The 20,821-nt window shown below is 57.8% G+C and overlaps 2 protein-coding genes across 3 annotated transcripts; both read left to right on the forward strand.

Moving 5' to 3' along the window:
• The first annotated feature begins 149 nt into the window (after positions 1-149).
• Positions 150-10,156, forward strand: STT3A (STT3 oligosaccharyltransferase complex catalytic subunit A). Of its 2 annotated transcripts, none has more exons than XM_075521100.1 (19): positions 150-226; positions 1,767-1,855; positions 2,050-2,175; positions 2,479-2,539; positions 3,236-3,357; positions 3,642-3,787; positions 4,076-4,166; positions 4,898-5,004; positions 5,428-5,592; positions 6,135-6,315; positions 6,861-7,016; positions 7,228-7,319; positions 8,019-8,174; positions 8,288-8,476; positions 8,557-8,673; positions 8,755-8,857; positions 9,291-9,479; positions 9,599-9,714; positions 9,822-10,156. In XM_075521100.1, the coding sequence occupies exons 3-19, from the start codon at positions 2,088-2,090 to the stop codon at positions 9,858-9,860; spliced, it is 2,118 nt and encodes a 705-aa protein (XP_075377215.1). In that variant the 5' UTR covers positions 150-226; positions 1,767-1,855; positions 2,050-2,087; the 3' UTR covers positions 9,861-10,156. The 2 variants fall into 2 exon arrangements, with proteins under 2 accessions (XP_075377215.1, XP_075377216.1); XM_075521101.1 differs by having other exon boundaries at positions 184-226; positions 1,683-1,855.
• Positions 10,157-10,379: 223 nt separating this feature from the next.
• CHEK1 (checkpoint kinase 1) lies at positions 10,380-20,192 on the forward strand. Its single transcript, XM_075521283.1, has 12 exons — positions 10,380-10,495; positions 11,944-12,167; positions 12,275-12,339; positions 12,413-12,482; positions 12,586-12,774; positions 14,322-14,426; positions 14,499-14,594; positions 14,668-14,776; positions 15,677-15,854; positions 16,826-16,957; positions 17,060-17,161; positions 20,048-20,192. The coding sequence occupies exons 1-12, from the start codon at positions 10,431-10,433 to the stop codon at positions 20,141-20,143; spliced, it is 1,431 nt and encodes a 476-aa protein (XP_075377398.1). The 5' UTR covers positions 10,380-10,430; the 3' UTR covers positions 20,144-20,192.
• Positions 20,193-20,821: the final 629 nt, after the last annotated feature.

Here is a 20,821-nt window from a genome sequence, read left to right on the forward strand (position 1 = left end):
GGCTCGCCCAACGCTCCGCCAATCGGAGGGCGCCGCACGCAGCCCGCCCCGTCCCGCCCTCGGCTGAGTGCCCGGCGCAGCGGCCAATGAGCGGCGCCGCAGCTGGAGTGGCGTCGGTGAGGAGCAATGGCCAGCGTGGGGCGGGGCGGGGGCGGGTCGCGGCGGAGGGCAAGGGCGGCTGCGCGGGGCGGATGGCCGGGGCGGCGGGGCCGAGCGCGGCGCCCGGGTAAGGGCCGCGGCCCCGAGGGGCCTGGTGCCGGGCGGGGAGGGCTGCCGTGTGCCGAGGGGGGCCTGGGCTGTGGGGCGGGGGCCTGTGGGGTGAGGGAGTGTGGGGGGGTCCTCAGGCCTATGGGGGGCCCGGGCCTGTGGGGTGGGGGCCTGAGGGGTTATGGGGTGCCCGGGCCTGTGGGGCGAGGGAGCTGTGGGGTGCTCAGGGTCTGTGGGGCGAGGGAGCTGTGGGGTTGTGGGGTGCTCAGGGTCTGGGGGGTGAGGGAGCTGTGGGGTTGTGGGGTGCCCAGGTCTGTGGGGTGAGCGAGCGTGGGGTTGTGGGGTGCCCAGGCCTGTGGGATTATGGGTTTTGGGGAGGGCGATGCTGTGGGGTGCCCAGGCATGTGGGGTGAGGCGCTGCTGGCTGTCAGGGGCTGGAGCCTTTACGATGTGGACCTGTGGAGTGCCTAGGGGTTGGGGGTGCTCGGGACTGTGGGGTGCCCAGGGCTGGGGGGCAAAAGGTTGTGGAGTGCCTGGAGGTGTGGGGTGATGGGGTGCACAGGGCTGTGGGGTGCAGCACGGGGGGGCTCGTGGGGGGCACAGTGTCGCGTAGGACACAGACAAGCTCAGAGGGGCTGGTGGCGAGAGCGGGGCCATAGCCCGTAGCCCAGGGACAGCTTCTCCTCCTTCCCACCCCGGTATCTGGGGACCGGCCGGGGCTGCTGGTTCCCCCAGTGGCTGTGGCGTTACTGGGTGGTGAAGGGTCCCCAAAACACCCCGTGAGTCGTCTAGCGGAGCTGTGGAAATCGGGGTACCAGTGGTACCGCGGTGGCAGAGCCACTCGTGCCGGGGGTGGGGGGGGGGGGCATCTGTGTTATATCATCGTTAGCTGTTTCTTATTATCCCCAGGGGATCCAGGAAATAATTACAACACGGGGTTATTTCTGTATCGATTAATGACGAATGCGTGCCAGTCAGAATCGCTTCTAGGTCACAGAAAGACCCGGGCCCAGTTTGTATTGTGTTTTTAAATCTCTGCCTGTCCAAATCTGCCCTCCCCGGCCTTGTAGCTCAGAGAGGTGAACTGAGATTTCTCCACCAGTTCTGGGACTGAATTTGCAGGGAGTGGTGGGTTAGGTTTTTTTTCCAGATTGATCGGGTAAATATTTTAAAGAAATCGGAGTGTTTTCAAGAGTAGAAAGACATTATTCTCTGGCCACAGTTTCACTTCCTTGGTGTCCAATAGTAGGATTTTGCTGGCTCTTCCTCCACCCAGGGAGGTTGAATTAAACAGTCAAGGTGTCTGATAGAAACGAAGCTGCGGGTCCACGTTAGGAAACCACGGGGATGTATACGTTTAACATCGGTAACTCAAAGTGGGAGCGGCCGGGGCCGTTCAGACCTCCTATATACGAGAAAACAGCGCCGACTTCTTGTGATCCCCATGGATTACTTTTTTTGTGCATCGTTTACAGGTGGTGGTTAAACTCCAGAGACCAGCCAGGGAAAACTTAATGGTTTTGCTAAAAGCTTACGCTTGGGTTTTGTCTCCTACGCAGAGAAACAGACGCGTCCTCTGCCCCGAAGAAGCTCTGGTCTCTGTGAAAAGAAAGAAAAACCTCTGCCGAGACTTGGGGCAACTGATCAGGTGAGGAAGGGAGGCAAGGGGATTTGGGGAAGGGAGGCACGGATCGGCGAAATCATCTGGCAGGGGTGAAGGGTGGACGCCAGCCTCCTTGGGCAGGAGTGGGGTGTTTGAGGTCCTGTTTTGTGCAACGTTTGGAGGCGTTGTGGGGCTGCAAGCTGGCTCACTCTTTGCTCATCTTCCCTCTTTGTTTTCAGGTGTTCAGGCATCCTCAAGCTCTGCCTTTGATGTGAAAATGACCAAGTTAGGGTTTCTCCGGCTGTCCTACGAGAAGCAAGACACGCTGCTCAAGCTCCTCATCTTGTCGATGGCAGCTGTGCTGTGTAAGTCCGCGTCCTGCCGTGCCGGCCTTGCGGATGGCTGCTAGTGCCCTCAAAGGGGGACCCCGGGGTGGAGCCGCCTCTGCTCCTTCTTCTCTTCTTTCATAGATTGTGAAGCTCTCATTTTTCTTAAGCGAACGCTCTTACTGCTTCTGTATCTATTCCTTTGAGAAACACATCTTTCTCCATCTTCCCAACGACCAGTTTGAGACAGAAAGAATTTTAATCAAAGTAGATGATAAACCTAATAAAACTCTGGCTCAGTGAGTGCTGTAGGTTCACTCTGCCCTTTCTCTGTGGTTGCAGCTTTCTCCACGAGGCTTTTTTCCGTCTTAAGATTCGAAAGCGTCATCCATGAATTTGACCCGTAAGTGTCTTCCGCCCGTTTTGCGGGGGCCTGCTGGGTTTTTCTCTTCTGGAGCGTGCGGAAGTTGGGTGGTGTTTGCTGGGCTCGAGTTAATCCCTGTTGAGAACGAGGGATTTGGAGGGCAGTTTTCAGTACAGCTCGTTTTTCCTCTTCTAGACCCAAAATTCACTTCTCTGTTCCTCAGAGAAGTGAATTCACTCACACAGATGAGTGAATTCACTCATCCTGCAGCCTGGATCTAAGTCGGGGTAATCACCCAACACCGCTTTTATGCTGGGATGTGGTTATTCCCTGCCTGAGCCGGGCACAACAGGAGAGAGGGCTCCTAGTACCACTTGTGTCCGCGTCCCAGGATTGTTCCTGGTTAAATCAAGCGCAAGGGAGGATGTTACCTTTGCAAAGCCACTTTTAAACCCCCTAGGAGGAGGGATGAACCTTTGCAGCTGAGGTTTGCGGTAGTCTAGGGAAAATGGGCTGGTTCCCTCTGCACGGAAACCACGCCGCCGGCCCTTACAACGCTCTCTTACCCCTAGACAGCGGAGAAGGGTATCCCAACGGGCACGCAGTTTGGTACTTAAAAAGTTGCCTCGTTGTCTGAACGCTCGTTAAGGGCTGCGGTCGTGCCCTGAGGAGCGGTGAGCAGTCGATCTATCTATATCTGGATGCGGAGATGCTTAGTGCTTGTTGCTGTTACAGGTATTTTAACTACCGCACAACCCGCTTTCTGGCGGAGGAGGGCTTCTATAAATTCCACAACTGGTTTGACGACCGAGCGTGGTACCCCTTGGGCAGGATTATCGGTGGGACCATTTATCCAGGTAAGCCGTCAGGCTTTTGCTGAGCCGAAACGCATCTCACACAAGGGAAAATGGGGAGCGGGGCAGATTTGGGAGAGGAGCGGGTAGCGTACACGCAGCAGAGCCGTGAGCACCAGCTGGGAGAGGAGGGGAGCTCGGGGGATGCCCTTCATCGAGGCATCCTGGGCAGCAGCTCCTTCCTGGCAAGACTTTTGGCTGGCCTGTTGTTAATTACAAGCTAACGACCCCCGGTGCTGCGAGCAGACCGAGAGCACCCTGATAACGGTGTCATTTCTGTCCCGCAGGCCTGATGATCACATCGGCAGCAATTTACCACGTGCTGCACTTCTTCCACATCACCATCGACATCCGAAATGTCTGTGTGTTCCTGGCTCCCCTCTTCTCCTCTTTCACCACCATCGTGACTTACCACCTCACCAAAGAGCTCAAGGTAAGGGGAAGGTCGGGGCGTACCTTGGAGGCTTTTGCTTTGCGGAGGAGCGTGGGCCGTGCGCCTTTTGGAAAGGCAGCTCGTAGCTGTGTCGGAGGTTTGGAGGTGACCACCGCGCTGGTCAAACCCCAGAACTTCTGGGAAATGGAAGATCTGTTTTAAAATTTCATTTCAACACTCAATTTTTATTCTTTTGAGGCATGTCCGTGCGTAGCATGGCATGATAACGAAAGCCCTAAAAACTGATGGCTTTTTCTACCCTCTGGATGTGTCTTTTTTTGTCCCCAGGATGCAGGGGCAGGACTCCTTGCTGCCGCCATGATTGCAGTCGTGCCCGGGTACATCTCTCGATCTGTTGCCGGCTCCTACGATAATGAAGGTGAGTTTGCGACGCTCGGAGCAGGGAAACCTTTAACAACGTTGGGTGCTGAAAAATGATGGTAAAGCTGCTGCAGGGCGCGATAGAAGAACCGTCCTTTCCCAGCGAGCCCCGCCAGGTCCCTGCAGTTTCCTAACCCAACTGCTCAGAGATCGGCGGTTGTTCTCGCCTACGCGTTTGAGAAGAGGGAGTGTTTCCCACCTCTGGCAGCGAGCGCGCCCCGTTCCCCCAGTATCCTTCTTTGCAAGTCAAAAAGGGTTTTGCCACCTCCACAAACTCTGCTTGGGATCAGAGCTGCTGCGCGGCTCCCCCGGCGTTTTATCTCCGTTCCCGCAATGACTTTGGGGCTGGCAAAGGCAGCAATCTTGTTGTCGATGCCTAGGGCAGAAGAGGATCCACGTTCCTCTCCCGTAGCTGGGCTTTTGGGGGCCGTGTAAGGAGTCGCTGTGTCCAGAAAGGCTAGCTGGCGTGGCTAGAAGAAGCCACGTGAGCTGTTATCTACAGTAAGACACAAACATCACAGTGTTTCAGTCTAGAAATCGGATACGAAACCCTTTTCCCAGGCCTGGCTCTTTGTATGAGGCACTGTTCCATCTTCCGATGGAGCAGCAAAAGCATTTATATATCTATTTTTAATGCAATTGAGCGCTCTGGCGTGCCCCAGAGATTTTATATTAACGTTTCAGGGCTGACGTGAGCTTGCTTTCACCTTTCTGTGTCCTTCCACCCAGGTATCGCCATATTCTGCATGCTGTTAACTTACTACATGTGGATCAAAGCCGTCAAAACTGGCTCCATCTATTGGGCAGCAATGTGTGCTCTTGCCTATTTCTACATGGTAAGCGTTCCTTCTCCCGGCGCTGAGGTATTTCTGACTCCAAGGACCGCTCCGGAGACGGTGACCGAAAATAACGTGACGTGCCTTGTAACGTTCCTGTGTCCTTGTATCCGGGGAGCTAGAACCTCTGTGAAGGGCTCGGTGGGAAAATGGAATGGATTCTTTCTTCATTCATTTCCACTTAACCAAAACTAGCGGGTTTTTGTGGAAGGTTTTATTAATAGCATTGAAAAACCTGGGTTTCTGGCAGCTGTGACTGCTGAGGATGCTCTTGGAGAGAGCGGATCTCAGCTGGCCTTACCGCTGGGTGAAAATCCTGCGCGTGATCCCAGGAAAATCAAACCTGCCGCCTTTGACCTCTGCTGTGCAACCTGTTCAGTCCTGGAACTTGGGGTTTTTTTGTTTGTTTTTCTCTCTTGGCAGGTCTCCTCCTGGGGTGGCTACGTCTTTCTGATTAACCTCATCCCCTTGCATGTTCTTGTGCTGATGCTGACCGGCCGCTTCTCCCACAGGATCTACGTAGCCTATTGCACGGTCTACTGCTTGGGAACCATCCTCTCGATGCAGATCTCCTTTGTTGGCTTCCAGGTGGGGACCAGAATGATTTGCAGACTCAAGGATGGTCATGTCGTGGGTCGTAGCAGAACAACAGCGAGCTGGCACCCGGTTTCTCTTCTTGCCTTCGCCGCTGACGTTACAAGTGGGCGCTGGCTTCTCGTTCTAGCTCCCGTTCCGCTGATTCGTTGCCACCTTTTGGCAAGATCAGCTTTTGGAGGTGCTGGATGACTTTCAAAGCTGCTAATAGCCTTCACGGCACCGCTTGCCTTTCACAAAAGTATTTCTGAAAGGAAACGCTCACGCCAGCGTGCATCCTGGTATAGCAGGAAAAATGCCTGCTTAGCTCACGTTTTCGAGAGAATCGGTTTAATTTTCCATGTGGATTCCTATCTGGGAATCAAAGCTGATGTAAGACAGTGACTCATGCCAGCTGTGCCGTCCACGGGGAGGGGACGGTTTCCCGTGACTTTGGCAGCGATTTTGTTGAGAAGCGATTTGTAAAAAAGCTGATACCGGGCCCAACGCGACTCTTGTTCTCCTCCGTATCCGATCACGCTCTCCCCTGCTTGCAGCCCGTCCTCTCCTCGGAGCACATGGCTGCCCTTGGAGTCTTCGGCTTGTGTCAGATCCACGCCTTCGTAGACTACCTTCGGAGCAAGCTGAACCCGCAGCAATTCGAAATCCTCTTCAGGAGCGTCATTTCCCTGGTTGGCTTCATCCTCCTCACCATCGGGGCCGTGCTGATGCTGACAGGTAGCCCGAGATGGCGGCGATGATGAGTGCGTTTCACCGCCGGCTTTGCCTCCTTTCATTTCTTTGAAGAGCGTGTAATTTGTTGACCCTAATTCTAACATTATTGCCCGCGCTGTGGTTTCAGTGCTTGCGAGCCCCCCCTCTGAGGGGGAGGCTGGGACCTGCCCTAATTTGTGCGTTAGCCGGAAAATATTTAAGAAGCAGCTGTAAGATCTGGGCCCCGAGCGATACGAGGCGCAGAGAGAAACCTGCCGTGACTCAGTGCGCGCTGGGGACGCTGAGCTGATGCTTCAGAAACTGAATGTCGATCTGTAGTAGCGAAGAGATGCTAAAAATGTAGGTCGGGCGGGGGAGAAGTCTTTCTAGGGTAAAATTGCGCTTTATTTCCTTTCTAAAATGGCAGGTTTGAGTAATAGAGATGTTAAACGAGGTCCAGGATTGCTCATTCGGCCTTGCACGTGCCTCCCGTGTGAGAGAACGTATCGGCATTGCTGGTTGCTCTCTGCTGGAACTGAGTATGATTTTTGTTTTCTCCTCTTTCCTAGGGAAAATCTCCCCGTGGACGGGGCGTTTCTACTCCCTGCTGGATCCTTCCTATGCAAAGAACAACATCCCCATCATCGCCTCCGTCTCCGAGCACCAGCCCACCACTTGGTCCTCCTATTACTTTGACCTGCAGCTTCTCGTTTTCATGTTCCCAGGTGAGCCCAGCGCAGATGTCGTCAGACCCCGATTTATTAAATCACCCTACGACACCGGAAAGGTTTTATTCTGCCGGCCAGGACCGCAGCCTCCCCTCTCCTCGCGGTGCCGAGTCTGCCGTGGAGCGCTACGTGCCTCTGCCGGCTGTTTTTTATTTCGGGCAACAGATCGCTAAGGTGAACCTGACGCGTTCCTCTTTCCTCTCCGCAGTCGGTCTGTATTACTGCTTCAGTAACCTCTCGGACGCCCGCATTTTTATCATCATGTACGGCGTGACCAGCATGTACTTCTCTGCTGTGATGGTGAGGGCTGCTGCCTGCTGGGCGCAAGCAGGATGACGAAATGGTCTTAACGAAGCTGATTTAATTTATTTTTCTGAACTTGTTGATGATGGTTCTTCCACCTTGAGCCGGTTGAAACGTTCATGAGGCTTTTCTCCCTTCCTAAACCAGTTTTCTGGTTTATTCACCCCTATGTGCAGTGAGGGAACGTGACGTTGCAAAACTTACTGGTTTTGGTGTTACTCGCTTCCATACGGCCACCGCTGTCCGCCGCTGTTCCTGGTCTCCCATAGCTGAGTTGCAAACCCAAACAATTTCTCCAGGTGTCTGAGCAGGGACTGATGACAAAGGGCTGCTCTTGCGCCCGTTTGCTCTCTTGCTCTAGCACACCGAGCCCTAAACGCCGCTGACTTCTCTGTGTGGAGGCATCTACTAATTCGTGGCTCCACCTAAGATTGCCCGAGGGTGTTCAGTTGAGGTCACTTCTGCACCTTGGCCAATTTTGAGGTCTTCAGAGAACTTCCCTCGGGGGTGTCTGAGATGGTGGCAGCTCCCAGTCTGCACCCGCTAAAAAAATCGGCTACGGGTTTATCTTGAGGCCGATGTTTCTGCTGAATTCGAGGTGCTGAATTAGGGATGGCGTTTAATTTCTCTCTTCTCTCGGATTTCTGCCCCGATTTCTTCTCCAACAGGCACTGACTCTTCTGCCGTTGCCCGTAGGTGCGTCTCATGCTGGTGCTGGCCCCGGTGATGTGCATCCTGTCCGGCATCGGGGTTTCTCAGGTGTTGTCCACCTACATGAAGAACCTGGATATCAGCCGACCGGACAAGAAGAGCAAAAAGCAGCAAGACTCCACCTACCCCATCAAAAACGAAGTGAGTGTTGGGCCGGCTCAGGAAGGGGGAGAAGACACCTAGTCCTGGTGGGGACAAGCGCAGGAGGCTGGTGGCCTCTTCCCTCCAGCATTGACCCCCATGTGTTCTCCCAGGTTGCCAGTGGCATGATCCTGGTCATGGCTTTCTTCCTGATCACCTACACCTTCCACTCCACCTGGGTGACCAGCGAGGCGTACTCCTCCCCCTCCATCGTGCTGTCCGCTCGGGGTGGGGACGGCAGCAGGATCATCTTTGATGACTTCAGAGAAGCTTATTACTGGCTGCGTCACAACACGCCGGAGGTAAACGGGGGTAATTCGGGCAGCGGGGACCCAACGTTGTCCGCCGAGGTGCTGACGGCACGTCTGGTGTTTGGGTGCAGGACGCAAAGGTGATGTCCTGGTGGGACTACGGGTACCAGATAACCGCCATGGCCAACCGGACCATCCTGGTGGACAACAACACCTGGAACAACACGCACATCTCCCGCGTCGGTCAGGTAGGTCCTTCCCTCGCCCGCCGCCTTGCCCTGACTTTCTGGGAGCACCGCGTGGCGTGACTGACACTGTGTCCGCTCCAGGCGATGGCGTCGACGGAGGAGAAAGCCTACGAGATCATGAGGGAGCTGGACGTCAGCTACGTGCTGGTAATCTTCGGAGGCCTCACCGGCTATTCTTCTGACGGTAAGATCTTGCTCTGAGCTGGGTCAAACCCATCCTGGGAGCACTGGTGGTGCAGCCTTCTCCAAAACAGCTCTTAGAGGAGCACAGTCCCGCCTTCAGCTGGGGCTGCAAAGTGGAAACGGTACCAAAATGCTCCTCTCTGAAGGCGGCACGTACCTTTTTTGCTCTCCCCCAACCTAGCTCCTCGCTCTTTGCCCCCAACTCAGTTCAACTGCTCGCTTTTTGCCCTCAGCTCAGCTCCTCACTCTTGGCCCCCCAACTCAACTCAGCTCCTTGCTCTTGGCCCCCCAACTCCTTGCTCTTTGCCCCCCAACTCAACTCTTTGCCCCCCAACTCAACTCGGCTCCTCACTCTTTGCCCCCCAACTCAACTCTTTGCCCCCCAACTCAACTCCTTGCTCTTTTCCCCCAACTCTTTTCTCTCCACCTTTCAGACATCAACAAGTTCCTGTGGATGGTGCGGATCGGAGGCAGCACGGACACGGGGCGCCACATCAAGGAGCACGACTACTACACCCCCACGGGGGAGTTTCGGGTGGACCGCGAGGGCTCCCCGGTGCTCCTCAACTGCCTCATGTACAAGATGTGCTACTACCGCTTCGGCCAGGTCTACACCGAGGCCAGTAAGTCCCCGAAACCGCCCGGCGTGAGGGGGTGACACCGCTTTTGGGGCGCCCCACCGTGCCCCCAACATCTTCAGGGTGCGATGTGGCAGCGCTGCCTGTACTTTGCCCTCTCCTAGAGCGACCGCCGGGCTACGACCGCGTGAGGAACGCCGAAATCGGCAACAAGGACTTCGAGCTGGACGTGCTGGAGGAGGCGTACACCACAGAGCACTGGCTGGTCCGAATATACAAGGTACGGCCCCAGACCCAGCCCAAACCCCCCAGATTTGGGAAAAAACACGAAATTTCACCTAACCCAGATTTTTTTTTGTTGGTTTGGGTTTTTTTTTTACCCCCTAGGTGAAAGATTTGGATAACCGCGGCTTGTCGAGAACGTAGAGGAGCCGCCGCCGGCCGTGCCGCGCACCGCACTGACCCAGCCTTTGCCTGTGAAGCAGAAATATTTTGGGGGGTTTTGGGGTTGGTTTTTTTTTTTTCGGGGGGGGGGGGTGTTTTATTTTCGTTTTGTACCATTTGTAAGCGCCGGCAGCAGTGGGCTGTCCCTGCCCGTCCCTGCCTGTCCCTGCCTGCCGGGGAGTGATTTTTATATACACAGTCGCCAAATCAGAAATAACGGCTTTAAAGGGGGGTTGATTAAAGGTGAATTACAAATAATTAAACAAAAACCAAAAAGCGATTTTAATGTTGGGTTTGGTTCCCCCCCCCCCCACATTCCTCTGCTTTTTTTCTCCCCACCGGAGCCCGGGGAAGGGATTTTTGAGGCCGTTTGGCTGCTTTTTAATCGATTTGAGTGAAAATCTGCGGTGGGGCTGGGTCGGGGGGGGGGGCGGGGAGAAGGGGGGGCGGGGCCCAGGCGTCCTGCGCGCGCAGGGTGGGGCGTGGCGCGGTGGCGCCGGCGGGAACTGGCAGCGTGGCGGGAGCGGGGCCGGGGCCGGGGCCGGGCCGGGGATGGCGGTGCCGTTCGTGGAGGACTGGGACCTGGTGCAGACGCTGGGCGAAGGCGCCTACGGGGAGTGAGTGCGGCGGGGCCGGGGAGGGAGCGGGGAGCGGGCGCTGCCCGCCGGCGCGGCTCGGCCCTGGCACGGCCCTGGCACGGCCGCTGCCCCCCCTCTGCCCGCCCAGCCGGACCCCCGGGCTGTGCCGCTTGCACGCCCGCCGGGCACCCTCTGGAAGCCCGCTGCTTGCCCACTGCTTGGCCATCGCCCGCCCTTTATGTGCCCGCTGTATGGCTGCTGCTTGCCCGTTCCTTGCCCAATCCATGCCCCTTGTGTGCCCACTACATGGCCACTGCTCGCCTGCTGCTTGGTTGTTGTGTGCCCCTTATGTGCCCGCTGTATGGCTGCTGCTTGCCCATTGCATGCCCCTTGTGTGCCCACTACATGGCCACTGCTTGCCCGCTGCTTGGCTGTTGCATGCCCCTTATGTGCCCGCTGCTTGGCCGCTGCTTGGCCACTGCTTGCCCACTGCTTGGCAGTTGTGTGCCCCTTATGTGCCCACTGCTTGCCCATCACATGCCCCTTGTGTGCCCACTACATGGCCACTGCTTGCCTGCTCCTTGCCCCTTGCATGCCCCTTATGTGCCTACTACATGGCCACTGCTTGCCCACTGCTTGGTTGTTGCGTGCCCCTTATGTGCCCACTGTATGGCTGCTACTTGCCTGCTGCTTGCCCGGTTTGCCCACTGCTTGGCAGTTGCGTGCCCCATATATGCCCACTGCTTGCCCATCATGTACCCCTTATGTGCCTACTGTATGGCTGCTGCTTGCCCACTGCTTGCCCATTGCATGCCCCTTGTGTGCCCACTACGTGGCCACTGCTTGCCTACTGCTTGGCCATTGCGTGCCCCTAATGTGCCCGCTGTATGGCTGCTGCTTGGCCACTGCTTGCCCATCACATGCCCCTTGTGTGCCCGCTACATGGCCACTGCTTGCCCGCTCCTTGCCCATTGCATGCCCCTTATGTGCCCAGTACATGGCCACTGCTTGCCCGCTGCTTGACTGTTGCGTGCCCCTTATGTGCCCACTGTATGGCTGCTGCTTGCCCACTGCTCACCCGCTGTTTGCCCACTGCTTGGCAGTTGCACGCCCCTTATATGCCCACTGCTTGCCCATCACATGCCCCTTATGTTCCTGTGCATTGCTGCTGCTTGCCCGTTGCGTGCCCCTTGTGTGCCCACTGCTTGGCCACCGCAAGCCCACGTTCGCCTGCTGCATGCCCGCTGCATGGCCATTGCATGCCCTGTGTGTGCCCGCTGCTCGCCCGCTGCTTGGCTGTTGCGTGCCCCTTGTGTGCCCGCTGCGAGCCCATCGCACGCTCCACGCGCACCCTTTGCACGCCCACTGCGTGCCCATCGCGCAACCGCCGCACGCCGCGTTGCCTGCCTCTTCCCTGCCCGCTGCCCGTCTCCCGTGGCAAGCGTTTCATCCCCCTTTTGTGCCCGCTGACCCCCCGCCGGCCCCAGGGTGCAGCTGGCCGTCAACCGCCGCACCGAGGAAGCCGTGGCCGTGAAAATCGTGGACATGAAGCGAGCGGCCGACTGCCCGGAGAACATCAAGAAGGAAATTTGCATCAACAAGATGCTCAACCACGAGAACGTCGTCAAATTTTACGGGCACCGGCGGGAAGGTGCCACGCAATACCTCTTCCTGGAGTACTGCAGCGGCGGCGAGCTCTTCGACCGCATTGGTACGCCCGCTTAAAGACGCTTTTTGGTTTATATAAAATGATGCCTTAAAAAATTAATCCCTCAACGGTTGAGAATTGCTCTTCCCCTTCTTATTCCCCTCGCGCAGAGCCGGATATCGGGATGCCGGAGCCGGAGGCGCAACGTTTCTTCCAGCAGCTGATCGCCGGCGTGGTGAGTGCGGCGGCGATGCCGGCGATGCCGGCGGCGGTCCCCGCGCGGCGCTGACCCTTCTCTCCGTCCCCAGGTCTATCTGCACAGCATCGGCATCACCCACCGCGACCTGAAGCCGGAGAACCTGCTGCTGGACGAGCGAGGTGCGGGGCGGGGGGCGGGGAGCGGCGCGTCCCTCTCCATCCCCCGTTTAATTTTAATGTCGAAGTTTTAATTTGAATTTTTAATTTTTGAATTGGGGCCCAGATAACCTGAAAATCTCCGATTTCGGCTTGGCCACCGTCTTCAGGCACAACGGCCGGGAGCGGCTGCTCAACAAGATGTGCGGCACCCTGCCCTACGTGGCCCCCGAGCTGCTGCGGCGCCCCGAGTTCAGGGCCGAGCCCGTCGACGTCTGGGCTTGCGGCGTGGTGCTGACCGCCATGCTGGCCGGAGGTGGGCCGCCTGCGACGTATAGGGGACCTACGGAACGCGTAAGGTGGCGGGATGCGTAAGATGCTCCAGGGACATAGGTGAAATGGGGGGGAGGGGAGTGCGAGGGGCGTTTGGGCGCGTAGGGGGTGCAGAGGGGCATCTGAAACGCAGAGGGGGTGTGTATGAAATGCATAGGGTGTGTACGTATGGAATGCATAGGGGGAGGCGCGTGGAGTGCACGGAGGGGTGTATGAGATGGGGAGGGGGCCCACATGAGGTGCGTGGGGGGAGGTATGGGGTGCGTGTGTATGAGATGCAGGAGGGGGATGTATGGAATGCATAGGGAGGGATGTAGGAAACGTAGAGGGGGGAGGCATGAGATGCGTAAGGGAGACGTAGAGGGACACACGACGTGCATAGCAGGGGTGCGTGAAATACGTAAGGGGGGTGCGTGGAAGGCACAGGGGTCGTAAGATGCAGAAGGGGAACGTATGAGATGTGTAAGGGGGGCACATGAGATGCACGGGGGAGGTACGGAATGCACGGGGGGAATACAGGAGATGCAGCGCCTGGCGCAGAGCAGAGGTGCTTGGCACAGAAAATGGCTGCGGCGACGTCGTCGGGGCTGCTGTGGGCTTGTGCACACGCTGCTGCGCGTTCGCACGCTGCTGGGCATTTGCACGCAGCTGGGCATGTGCACGCTGCAGGGCGTTTGCACGTTGCAGGGCATTTGCACGCAGCTGGGCATGTGCACGCTGCAGGGCGTTTGCACACTGCTGGGCGTTTGCACGCTGCTGGGCATTTGCACGCTGCTGGGCATGTGCACGCCGCTGGGCATGTGCACGCTGCAGGGCGTTTGCACGCCACTGGGCATGTGCACGCTGCAGGGCGTTTGCACGCTGCAGGGCGTTTACACGCCGCTGGGCATGTGCACGCTGCAGGGCGTTTGCACGTTGCAAGGCATTTGCATGCTGCAGGGTGTTTGCACGCTGCTGGGCGTTTGCACGTTGCAGGGTGTTTGCACGCTGCTGGGCACGTGCACGCTGCAGGGCTTTGTGCAGTGCAAGGCTTTGCACACTGCAGGGCTTTGCACGCTGCAGAGCTTTGCATGCTACAGGACTTTGCATGCTACAAGACTTTGCATGCCACGGGGCTTTGCACGTTGCAGGGCTTTGCATGCCGCGGGGCTTTGCATGCCACAGGGCTTTGTGCAGTGCAAGGCTTTGCACGTTGCAGGGCTTTGCATGCCGCCGGGCTTTTGCACATGGCAATCCTTTTGCATGCTGCGGGGCGTTTGCAAACTGCAGAGTGTTTGCACGTTGCAGAGCGTTTGCATGCCACACGGCTTTGCACGCTGCAGGGCTTTGCACGCCACGGGGCTTTTGCACGTTGCAGCGCCTTCGCACGTTGCCCCCTTTTTAAAACCACCCAGAACCGGTCTTTATTACCCCCCCCTTGCGAAAACTCCCCGTGCAAATCTCGCTGCGCCGCCTCCTTGGCTGCATCTTCCCCCTTTCCCTTTTCCCTCGGCCCCGTGCAATAACGCAGCGGGTTTTCCCCGCCGGCAGAGCTGCCCTGGGACCAGCCCAGCGATAGCTGCCAGGAATACAGCGACTGGAAGGAGAGGAAAACCTACCTCCCCCCTTGGAAGAAGATCGATTCGGCACCCTTAGGTAAGCACCTGGCGCCCGGCGGCACTCGATGCCGCGCCGGCAATCGCCATTTCCCCCCCCCGTCTCCCCCAGCTTTGCTGCACAAGATCCTGACGGAGAGCCCGACGGCGAGGATCACCATCCCCGACATCAAGAAGGACCGGTGGTACAGCAAACCCCTCAAAAAGGGTAAGGGGCTGCCGAGGAACGCGCTCCTCCCTCCAAACTGGGGGGGGTTATTGGGTGTCTTCTCCCTTTGCAGGCGTCAAGCGGGCTCGCGTGTCCTCGGGGGGGGTCACCGACTCCCCCGGCGGCTTCTCCAAGCACGTCCGCTCCGATATGGACTTCTCGCCGGTGAAGAGCGCGCTCGGGTGAGCCCCCGGTCCCCTCTGCATCCCTCCCCGCGCGCTCCGGCTCGCAAACGCGCGCTCGGGTGCCGCAAGTCGCCTCGTCGCTGTCTGTGCTGCTGGGGCTCGTTAGTCCTGGGGAAGCGGGAGCTTTCCTGCGTGTTTGCACGGTGCGGGGCTTTGCTCGTTGCAGGGCTTTGTACACTGTGGGGCGTTGCAGGGCTTTGCACGCTGCAGGGCTTTGCATGCCGCGGGGCTTTGCATGCCGCGGGGCTTTGCATGCCGCAGGGCTTTGTGCAGTGCAAGGCTTTGCACGCTGCAGGGCTTTGCATGCTACAGGACTTTGCATGCCGCGGGGCTTTGCATGTTGCAGGGCTTTGCATGCCGCGGGGCTTTGTGCAGTGCAAGGCTTTGCACGCTGCAGGGCTTTGCATGCTACAGAACTTTGCATGCCACAGGGCTTTGCACATTGCGGGGCTTTGCATGCTACAGGACTTTGCATGCCGCGGGGCTTTGCATGCCACAGGGATTTGTGCAGTGCAAGGCTTTGCACGTTGCAGGGCTTTGCACGCTGCAGGGCTTTGCATGCTACAGGACTTTGCATGCCGTGGGGCTTTGCATGCTGCGGGGCTTTGTGCAGTGCAAGGCTTTGCACGTTGCAGGGCTTTGCACGCTCGCAGGGCTTTGCACTTTGCAATCCTTTGCACGTTGCAGGGCTTTCCCTGTCTTTTCACCAGGAGGTGGTTTGGTGGAAACCACGCACAAGCCTGCGTTTACCCTGCTCGCGTAGCCGCGATCGTACAAAACCCCGCAAAATCCCCAAAGCGCCGCTGTTCCCGCGCTCGAATGCCGCCACGTGCCCCACCCGTGCGATCTCTCCTTTGCGCGAGCGGCCCTAACGCCCCCTCTCCCCTTGCATTGCAGCGAGGAGAAGGCGAGCTACTCCACGTCGCAGCCGGAGCCCGGCACCGGCGGGGCGCTCTGGGAGAGCGGGGCGGCCAGCATCGACAAGCTCGTGCAGGGCATCAGCTTCTCCCAGCCCGCCTGCCCCGAGCACATGCTGGTCAACAGCCAGCTCCTCGGCACCCCGGGCTCCTCCCAGGTGCTGCGCGGGGGGGGCCGCGGCGGCCGCCTGCCGCTGTTCGGGGTGCGGCTCTGCGGGGCGTCTCGTATCGGGGCGCAGCTTTGCGGCGTTTGTAATATCGGGGTGCAGCTTTGCGGTATCGGGGATGCGGCTTTGCCGTGGTTTTCGTCTCGGGATGCAGCTTGGCAAGGTTTATCATCGCGGGGTGCGACCTTGCAATATTTGGGGTGCAGCTTTGCAGCATTTATAGCATTCAGGATGCAACTTTGCAATGTTTGGGGTGCAGCTTTGCAGCATTTATAGCATCGGGATGCAACTTTGCAATGGTCGGGGTGCAGCTTTGCAGCGTTTGCAATATGACAGTGCAACTCCGCAGTGTCTGGGATGCAGCTTTGCATCCGATTTATAACATCGGGGTCCAATTTTGCACTATTTATTACATTTGGGGTGCAACTTCGCATCATATATATGACATTAAGGAGCAACCTTGCAGTATATATAATATCAGGGAGCAAGTTTGCAACATTGGGGACGCGCCTCTGCAAGGTTTATCATCTCGGGGTGCGACTTTGCAATATTTGGGGTGCAACTTTGCATCGTTTATAGCATCGGGATGCAACTTTGCAACGGTTGGGGTGCAGCTTCGCAGCATTTATAGCATCGGGATGCAACTTTGCACTATTTATTACATTTGGGGTGCAACTTTGCATCATACACCGAAGATTACGAAGCAACTTTGCAATGTTTCTAATATCAGGGAGCAACTCTGCAGTACTGGGGATGCTGCTTGGCGGTATCGGTAATATTTGGGGTGCGACTCTGCCACCTTTCCAACGCCGCTTTGCGGCCTGGGAGATGCAGCTCGCAGCGTTCACCATCAGGGGGTGCAGCTTTGCAATATTTGTCCTCTTAAGGCCGGGATTTTGCAGAGCTGGGGCTGCAACTTTGCGGGATTTATAACCTTTGCGACGGGTTTTTGGGGCCGGCAGAGCCCGTGGCAGCGGCTGGTGAAGCGGATGACGCGCTTCTTCACCAAACTGGACGCCGACGGCTCTTACCGCGCCTTGAAGGAGGTCTGTGAGAAGATGGGGTACGGCTGGAAGAAGAGCTGCACCAACCAGGTAGGGGTTGGGGTGCAAATTCGTGGGGTGGGACCTCCCCCATGCCGTTGCATCTGCAGATAATTTTGGGGGACACCCCCCCCCTTTGGTGTCGTTTTGCAGGTCACCATCTCGACCACGGACAGGAGGAACAACAAACTCATCTTCAAGGTGAACCTGGTGGAGATGGAGAGCAAGATTTTGGTGGATTTTCGCCTCTCCAAGGTGAGCGGGGCGCAGGGTGGGCACGGGGTGGGTGCACGATGGGTGCAAGGTGATGCAGGGTCTTGCAAGACCGTGCGAGGTGGGTGCAAGACTGTGCAAGCCGAGGCAGGACCGTGCAAGGTTGGGTGCAAGCTGATGCAAGAGGGTGCGAGGTGGGTGCAAGGTGATGCAGGACCATGCAAGGTGGGTGCAAGGCGATGCAGGACCATGCAAGGTGATGCAAGACCACGCAAGGTGGGTGCAAGGTGATGCAAGACTATGGAAGATGGGTGCAAGCTGATGCAAGACCATGCAAGGTGGGTGCAAGGCGATGCAGGACCATGCAAGGTGGGTGCAAGCTGATGCAAGACCATGCAAGGTGGGTGCAAGGTGATGCAGGACCATGCAAGGTGATGCAAGACCATGCAAGGTGGGTGCAAGCTGATGCAAGACCATGCAAGGTGGGTGCAAGCTGATGCAAGACCATGCAAGGTGGGTGCAAGGCGATGCAGGACCATGCAAGGTGATGCAAGACCACGCAAGGTGGGTGCAAGGTGATGCAGGACCATGCAAGGTGATGCAAGACCATGCAAGGTGGGTGCAAGGTGATGCAAGACCATGCAAGGTGGGTGCAAGCTGATGCAAGACCATGCAAGGTGGGTGCAAGGCGATGCAGGACCATGCAAGGTGATGCAAGACCACGCAAGGTGGGTGCAAGGTGATGCAAGACCATGGAAGATGGGTGCAAGCTGATGCAAGACCATGCAAGGTGGGTGCAAGGCGATGCAGGACCATGCAAGGTGATGCAAGACCACGCAAGGTGGGTGCAAGGTGATGCAAGACCATGGAAGATGGGTGCAAGCTGATGCAAGACCATGCAAGGTGGGTGCAAGGCGAATCAGGACCATGCAAGGTGGGTGCAAGGCAATGCAGGACTGTGCAAGGTGGGTGCAAAGTGATGCAAGACCATGCAAGGTTGGGTGCAAGCTGATGCAAGAGGGTGCGAGGTGGGTGCAAGGTGTTGCAGGACCATGCAAGGTGGGTGCAGGACCATGCAAGGTGGGTGCAAGCTGATGCAAAACCATGCAAGGTGATGCAAGACCACGCAAGGTGGGTGCAAGGTGATGCAAGACCATGCAAGGTTGGGTGCAAGGCGGCATTGGTAGGTGCAGGATGGGTGCAGGGCAGCACCCGCTGGGTGCATGGTGGCTGCAAGGCGATGCAAGGCAGCGTCTGGTGGGTGCAAGGTGGTGCTGGGTGGGTGCGAGGCAGTACCTGATGGGTGGGCAATGGGTGCAAGGAGATGCAAAATGGGTGCAAGGGGGTGCAAGGAAACACAGGGCGGTGCCTGGAGGGTGCAGGGTGGGTGCAAGGCGATGCCCAGTGAGTGCAGAGCAGTGCACAGCGGGTGCAAGGTGGGTGCAAGGCGATGCAGGGCAATGGAAAGCGTGTGTAAGGCAGTGCAAGGTGGGTGCAAGCTGACGCGCAGCGGGTGCAAAGCAGTGCATGGTGGGTGCGAGGTGATGCAAAGCAACGCAAAGTGTGTGTAAGAGTGCAAGGTGATGCACAGCGGGTGCAAAGCAGCGCATGGTGGGTGCAGGGTGACACAAAGCAGTGCACGGTGGTGCACAGCGGGTGCAAAGCAACGCAAGGTGGGTGTAAGGTGGTGCAAAGCAATGCAAAGCGTGTGTAAGACAGTGCAAGGTGGGTGCGAGGTGACGCAAAGCAATGCAAGGTGGGTGCAAAGCGGTGCCCGGCGGGTGCAAGGTGATGCAAAGCAATGCAAAGTGTGTGTAAGAGTGCAAGGTGGGTGCGAGGTGGTGCAAAGCAATGCAAGGCGTGTGTAAGACAGCGCAAGGTGGGTGTGAGGTGACACAAAGCAATGCAAGGTGGGTGCAAGCTGATGCACAGCGGGTGCAAAGCAGCGCATGGTGGGTGCGAGGTGGTGCAAAGCAATGCAAGGCGTGTGTAAGAGTGCAAGCTGATGCACAGCGGGTGCAAAGCAGCGCATGGTGGGTGCGAGGTGGTGCAAAGCAATGCGAGGTGGGTGCAAGGTGACACAAAGCAATGCAAAGTGTGTGTAAGAGTGCAAGGTGATGCACAGCGCGTGCAAAGCAGTGCATGGTGGGTGCGAGGTGGTGCAAAGCAACGCAAAGTGTGTGTAAGAGTGCAAGGTGATGCACAGCGGGTGCAAAGCAGCGCATGGTGGGTGCAGGGTGACACAAAGCAGTGCACGGTGATGCACAGCGGGTGCAAAGCAACGCAAGGTGGGTGCAAGGTGGTGCAAAGCAATGCAAAGCGTGTGTAAGACAGCGCAAGGTGGGTGCGAGGTGACGCAAAGCAACGCAAGGTGGGTGTAAGGTGGTGCAAAGCAATGCAAAGCATGTGTAAGATAGCGCAAGGTGGGTGCAAGGTGACACAAAGCAATGCAAGGTGGGTGCAAAGCAGTGCCCAGCGGGTGCAAGGTGATGCAAAGCAGTGCAAAGTGTGTGTAAGAGTGCAAGGTGGGCGCGAGGTGGTGCAAAGCAATGCAAGGAATGTGTAAGAGTGCAAGGTGATGCACAGCGGGTGCAAAGCAGCGCATGGTGGGTGCAAGGTGGTGCAAAGCAATGCGAGGTGGGTGCAAGGTGACGCAAAGCAATGCAAGGTGGGTGCAAAGCGGTGCCCGGTGGGTGCAAGGTGACGCAAAGCAATGCAAAGTGTGTGTAAGAGTGCAAGGTGGGTGCAAGGTGACGCAAAGCAATGCAAGGTGGGTGCAAGGTGACACAAAGCAATGCAAGGCGGGTGCGAGGTGACGCAGAGCAGTGCCAGGCGCGCGTAAGACAGCGCAAGGCGGGCGCGAGGTGACGCGAAGCAGCGCAAGGTTGGGTGCGGGTCGATGCAATCTCCGCGCCTCTCCCCGCGCAGGGCGACGGCCTGGAGTTCAAGAGGCATTTCCTGAAAATCAAGGGCAAGCTCAGCGACGTCGTCAGCACCCAGAAAGTCTGGCTGCCCGCCACCTGAGCCCCCTGCGCCCCACCTGCCTCCTCCCCCTCCTCCTCTTCCTCCTCTTCCTCCTGGCGGGGCTCCCGCGGCAGCACCCGACCGCCGTGACGGCGACCGACCGCGCGCTTCGGATTTTAAAGGTTCAATAAAGCCCTGGGGGGGGACAAAGCGATGCCGCTTGCTGCGAGGGGGAGGTCGCCGTGGGTCCCGTCCTGCCGCGGCCGGGTGCCGGGCTGGCCCGATGGGTGCACCCGGGGTGCTGGGGGGGGCGACGCCAACGGGAGCCCTGGGGTGCTTCACAACCCAGCGATGAGCAAAAGGCATTCAATAAAAAATAGCGATTAGGGATCAATCCCCCCCCCAGCTTATTTTCACCCCAAAAAGGGGCACCGGCAACATTTTGCCTCGTTACCCCAATTAATCCTCTTCGGTCCAGCCCAGCCCCCGCCCCCGCAGCAGCGTTTTGCCCCAAACCCTGAGATTTGCGGCCAAAAATCCTCCCCGGCGATGCAGGGGGGCCGCTCTGCATCGCTGCGATATATCCCCGTTTATTCCGTATTTTGGGGGGGTGGTTTGGGTGCGATACAGCTTTTTTTTTTTTTTTTTTAATTTGGGGGGGATCGCAACGAGCGCGGGGCTCCTTCGCACCGAAACCTACTGGTGTCGTTCACTCTGAAACCTACTGATGGCGCAGCA

The sequence above is a fragment of the Mycteria americana genome, chromosome 19, assembly GCF_035582795.1.
Source record: "Mycteria americana isolate JAX WOST 10 ecotype Jacksonville Zoo and Gardens chromosome 19, USCA_MyAme_1.0, whole genome shotgun sequence".
In the NCBI taxonomy this organism is placed as follows: Eukaryota; Metazoa; Chordata; class Aves; order Ciconiiformes; family Ciconiidae; genus Mycteria; species Mycteria americana.